Source organism: Belonocnema kinseyi, chromosome 5, assembly GCF_010883055.1.
Source record: "Belonocnema kinseyi isolate 2016_QV_RU_SX_M_011 chromosome 5, B_treatae_v1, whole genome shotgun sequence".
Classification (NCBI taxonomy): domain Eukaryota; kingdom Metazoa; phylum Arthropoda; class Insecta; order Hymenoptera; family Cynipidae; genus Belonocnema; species Belonocnema kinseyi.
In genome coordinates, this window is record NC_046661.1 from 92,326,455 (window position 1) to 92,332,777 (window position 6,323).

The 6,323-nt window shown below is 22.7% G+C and overlaps 1 protein-coding gene across 5 annotated transcripts in view; it reads right to left on the bottom strand.

The window, feature by feature from the left end:
* The window catches only part of LOC117173408 (voltage-dependent calcium channel subunit alpha-2/delta-3), a 71,408-nt gene that overhangs the window by 15,642 nt on the left and 49,443 nt on the right, over positions 1 to 6,323 (bottom strand). For 3 of the 5 annotated variants that reach the window (XM_033361957.1, XM_033361958.1, XM_033361955.1), the window contains exon 13: positions 5,592 to 5,694. In XM_033361957.1, the coding sequence (XP_033217848.1) occupies positions 5,592 to 5,694 (103 nt within the window). The remainder of the gene's footprint in view (positions 1 to 5,591; positions 5,695 to 6,323) is intronic. The other 2 variants (XM_033361959.1, XM_033361956.1) reach the window with 1 other exon arrangement.

Sequence of the window (6,323 nt, forward strand, 5' to 3'; positions counted from 1 at the left end):
AATTTTATAAGATTCCTGTGCAAATTTGAAATTATTTTTTTGTTTGAAAAATGAATTTTAAGAGATATTAAACAAATATTTCAGAAAATTAAAACGATTTTTTAATATTTAAGAAATGATTGAAAGTAAAATTGCTAATCCATTTACATATGGAAAATATCAATTTTCAAAAAAAGAAGTTAATTTTTAACTAAATAATTAACTTTTCTATCCTTTAGAAACCAAAAAGATAAATTTACAAAAAAGGAGTTAAATTTGCAACAAAAAAGTTTATTTGCTACCAAATATTTGAATGTTCTACAAAAAACGATTTTGAAACAAAATAGTTAAATACCCACCCAAAACACATAGTTGAATTGGCAAAGAAAAATATTTGATCTTTCAACTAAAAAAAATATTTTAATTGGAAATAAAAAAAATTAAATTCAGCCAAAAAAGGAGAATTTTCAAAAAAATAGCTGAATTCTCAACCAAATCAGAATAATTTTGTTCCCAAAATAATTCAATTTTCAACAAAAAAGATATTTTTTACCAAAAGATATCAATTTTGAAACAGAAATTCCGAATTTTGAACTAAGAAATACAAGTTTCCAATTAATTGTTGTATTTTCAACCAGAGAAGACGATTTTTTTACAAAAGAGTTGCATTTTCAAACCGAAAATATGAATTTAAAAAATTTAGTTTTTAACCAGACATTTGAAATTCTTTTCTACCAAAATAGTTTAATTTTCAACCAAATAGTTTTTTTTCATATCAAAAATATCAATTTTCAACAAAAAAAGTTCATTTTCAACTAAATTTTCAAATAAATAAAGTTGAACTTTCAACAAAATAGGTAAATTTACAACAAAGAGTTAATTTGCAACGAAAAAGTTGAATTTTCATGTCGAGAATATCAACTTTCAACCAAAAAGTTAATTTCAAACCAACTAATCTAATTTTCTATAATTTTCAAATATTCCTACGTCCCTTTTTATAATAACCTAAAATAAAGGAACATAACGGATCAGTAACAACGGTCAAGTCAATATTATTATTTTTTTAACAATATTATTTATTAGGATTTTTTCATAATCTTCATATTCTCAAACATAAACAATTAGTATTGTTAATAACAATTTCTATAAATAAATTTAAAGCGTCTCAAGTGGAAGTTTCTTGGCAGAAAAAAAATATTATTATACTAAAAATACATAATAAATCTCATTTTTTATTCTACATATCCAAAAAGAAAATAATAATAATAGTTAAAAAAATTTAATCTGCTAATAAAACTTTGCATGATTTATAATAGCAACTCTTTCAAAATAAATGCTAGATTGAAAATTTTTCTAACCAAAACCTTTTCACCATTTGAAAATGTATATTACTTTTTTTTGATAACCTTGTTCAAATAATAAATCTCTTATAATAATTGTTGATTGATTATGTTAATAAATAATCAAAATTGAGCAAATATTGTCAATAATAGATGAAAAAATAATTTTTTCTACTAGAAAATGTCCAATTGATACAATTGATAACAAAACTGCTTCTTTAATCTGCTATTTGGTATCATAAATCAAGCCGAAAGTCAAAAATTTGTTTATAAAAATCATTTATAATAATAAATTAAATTATTTATCAAATTATTTTCAAACTTTCTACGAGTGCAGTAATGATAATTCTGGGCAATATTGATATTATCTCAGAATTATTTTTTATTTTGTTGTCGATTATGAACATATTAGCAACATTGTGAAAATTTTCATTTACAAACATTCAGGAAAGGAAAATTTAATTTTTATAATTCCCCGACTTTTTTCTGATTTTTTCCTGATTAATTTTTCAGTTTCGCATACAATTAATATCTAAAGAAAAGAAATGTAATTTTATGATATTTTAAACATATCTTTCATAAACAAAATAAGACAATTTAAATTAAAAATTTCAAATTTATTTATTTCAAACAAAAAATATGAATTTATTCGCATAAAAGATAAATTTGTAATAAAAGAAACGAACTAAAAAACAACTTTGAATTTTCGATCGAAAAAGATGATTATCTACAAAAATTGAATTTGTAACAAAAATAAATTTTAGTACAAAATACATGAATTTTCAAAGAAATAGTTGCCTTTTAACAAAAAAAGATTAATTTTTAACCAAAAATAGAAGAGTTAAATTTTCGGTAAAAACTGAATTTAAACACAAAAAAAAAAAAATAATTTTCAACAAAATAGTTAAATTTGCAACCAGAGGAAGTACTTTTCAACTAAAATATTAAATTTGCGGTCAAAAAATGACTTTTAAATAAAGTAGTTAAGCTCTTAACCAAAAAATACCAATTTTAAGGTCAGTAGTTGAATTGGCCTACCAAAAAGTAGAATTTTCAAAAAAGAAATATTTTTTAGTAAAAAACGTAATGAAATTTAAAAAATGGAACACGAAAGCTACAAAAATTTCCACTCAATGTAATAAAATCTGAGCTGCAAATGAAGAGAGACAAGGAAAGATGAAATGAGGCAAATCGACACGAGGAATCCAGAGACAACAGATGTGTCTCGTCTCGTCTCGTTTAAGGAATTTTAAGTTAAAAAAATTTAATAGTTAAAAATTTTATAAACGTTTAACTTAACACTTCTTAAATTAGACATTCAATTATTTTCTTCTAAAATAGTTTAAACATCCTTGGAAAGCATCCAAATTTTTTTTTAAAATTTTGAGAAATCTAGAAGTTGTTTCAAATTTTGGAATTTTTTTCAGAACTTCTAAATATCTGTCAAAATTAATTGAATCTTTTCTACAATTTTCCAAAAATTTGCAAATTTTAGAAAGTTTCTTTACAATTTTGATCTATAAATAACAATTGAACATTTTTTATTTGTAGGCGATATTTGAGCAATTTTAAAAGATATGTAGAAGTTTTGAAAAGATTAAAACTTAATGTAAAACTTGAAGTGATAGCCTGATATAAAACAAAATGTAAATTTTCGCAGATTTTAAACGAAAAAATTAGATTCTTTTCAAGAATTGTGAAAGACTTTAAAAGAATAAAAATATTTTCTTATAATTCCTAGAAAAATTGAAAATCATTTTTCATTTTGAAGATTTATTTTAAGAGAATATTTAAAAAGTTTTTCAATGATTTAAACAAAATTTTCAAAAAGATTCTAGAAAATTTCGAGAAAACTTTCTAAAATTTCCATGACAATTTTTAATCTTTATAAAACTCCTAAATATCCCACAATTAAAATTGTAGCTTTCAAAGTTTGAAGGTTCTTCGAAATTTTAACGAATTCAGGCTTTCTATGTCAAAAAATTCAGTTAAAGATTCTTTACTTTTCAATATTTGGTTTTATTTTACTTGTCTTTAATAAAAATTAAAATATTGCTAAATATATAATAATTAACAAATTGAAACCGTTTAAGTTTCAACGATAAAATCTGAAAATTCTTAAATTTTGAACTGATTGAAAATCGTTTTGTCAAATTGTTTTTGTTCACTTCTTATTGCTTAAAGTACTAATAAATTTAAAAAAAAATTTATTCATTTATTATATAAAAATGTTTTTTATTCAAAATTTTCAAAATCAAAGGCTTTTATTCTTTGCTTGTTCAAGTCTTTAAGAAAGCCTTTAAAAATTCTTCTAATGGAAAATGTAAGCTTAAAAATAAAAATTTTAAATTGAAAATTTTTAAATGAACAAATTTTGAATTCCACATTGTAAGATGAATAATAGCATAATTGAAAAACATAACAATTCAACTAATTAATTAAAAACTGTTGAAAACGAACGTGGACAGATTTTTCTTCTACGAATTTGTAAAATTCCCGGGAAAAATTCACTGTGATTTCCTGGTTTTCCCCGGATGAATTTTCAACAAAAAAGTTGCATTTACAAACAAAAAAGAGACAATTTCATCCTAAAAGTTTATTTGACCAATAAAACCACAGATTTTCAACTAAAAATATCAATTTATAACCAAAAATGCAAAATTTACATTAATCGTTCAAAAAATTAATTAAAAAGAAAATAGTTTTCAACAAATATGTTTAATTTCTATCAAAGAGATACTAGCAAATACCAAATACCAATACCAGATACTAAAGAGATACTACCAAATTTCAACCAAAGAGATGAATATTCAATTTATATAATAAATTATTATCAGCCAATAAAAAATTAGTTCTAAATAAGAAAAACAATTCTTAACAAAATAGTTCAATTTCAACCAAAAAACTTCAACCAAAAAAATTCTTTCGAACAAAGTGGTGCTACTCTTACCGAACTAGTTGATTTTTCAATAAAAAAAATATAAATCATGAACCAAAAATGAAATTATTACATTTTCTATAAAAAAAAGAAATTTTACACTAAAAAAAAAGTTTTCAACAATGCAGTTAGACTTTCAACCAACGAAATAAATTTCCAACTAAAATTATAAATATTTAACTGGCATAGTTACATTTTCAGATAAAAAATTAATTTTTAACACAAATTATGAATCTTCAACCAAGAAATTAAATTTTTCATTTAAACTTTCAACCGAATAGAAGAATATTTAAGCAATAAGAATAATTTTCTTCTAAAAAGGCAAATTTTTAACAAAATACATAAATTTTTAAATTTTCCAAAAAAAGTTTAACTTTTAACTTTGCATTTTATAGATCATAATTTTTTGTCACGTGTATACCTTTTTTAAAATTGAAGACATGTTTTCTAAGCATATATTATTTTAAACTGGCTGTTTATTTCTATTTTTTATTTATAAATTCGATTAATTTAATTCACTTTCAACATTTTTTACAACGAAAAATGTTGCCAAGACGATTATTGCAGATACGTTATTTTCCTATTTGATTTAGAGGGAGAAAAACTGAGCGAAAGCTAGTTAAGTGATGAGCGTGATCTCAAAAGAAAAAATACATAAAAACCAAAATTAAATTTATTAACAAACAAAATTATTAAAACGCGATTAATTAATTCTAAGAACGTAATAGGTGCGATGTGATGACGTTACCTGGGTATTCGGTTCATCAGCCTAGTTAAAAGTCTGCATGGCGTCAAAGTGGCAAGTATTAGTAAAAAAGAACAGGTGCATTTCATCTATCCGTTATAAAAATGTGCATTAAAACGAACTCAAAAAAAATACACACACTGAATAATGATAACAGTTGTTTTGTTTAAAGAGTCTGTTCCTCTTTATTTATTTAATATTATGTGTAGATGAAGAACAACGCGATAAGATAGAAAAAATTTTAATAATTAAAAAAAATTTTTTTATTAAAATTTACTACAAAGAAATAAAATAGTATAATTGAAAAATTAGGGTTGTTATGATAATATGATAATTATAAGGTGACTAAAAATAAAACTTTATTATATTATTGTTGCAAATCCTATTTTCAGAATAATTTATTTTTTGCAGTATATTTTAATGAAAGCTTTTTTTAAACTTATTTTTCTTATAATTTGTTTTTCTTTTCAGTCTTTCACAAATATTTCTTTTTAATATGTGAACAATGGTATACATTTAGTGAAATGCAAGAAACTTTCAGGATAGTTGGTTTAATTATTTAATCTTTTCTATTTAGAAAACTGCTTACCCTTTTTCATCTCGAGTTGTAGCTGGATTTCCAAACCACTGGGTTACCTGAGCATCATGCACCAAAGTCAGCAGAAGATGTCGGTCACAATAATAAGAGTCTGCTGTGAAAAATAAACTTTTTTAATGAAAACAAAAATTAAATTTAAAAAAAATTTAATTTAAATAGAGAAAAATTCAAAATTTTCTATAATCGGCAAATAAACAACAAAAAATAAATTAATAAAAATAAAAAATTAAGGTTCAATTTTCAGTAAGAAATTCATTTTTAACAACAGAAAATAAATTTTACACAAAGTAACCAAATAGTTGAATCTTTAAAAGAGAAAAAATGAGAAAAAAAAGAAAAAAACATTATCAAAATTTTTGAAACTCCAAACCAAAAAAGTGAAGTTCCAACCAAAAAGATTAATTGTCTGCCAAAAAAGAAGAATTTTAAGCAAAATACAAGAATTCTGAATCAAATAGTTGAATTTTTAAATGAAAAACAAAAGCAGATTTTTTCGAACCAGTATGAATTTAAACAAAAAATTATTTCTAAAATAAATATTTGAATTTTGCACAACGACAACAAAATTTCTGGCAAGAAAATAAATTTTTTTACAAGAAAATACGAATTTTTAACAAAAAATATATACGAGGGTAGTTCAATAAGTCCTTAGAATGACCAACAGATGGCGCGCGAATCGCTCCAAATCATCTGTTTTCAGTCAGCACCACTCCCGGCTAGATA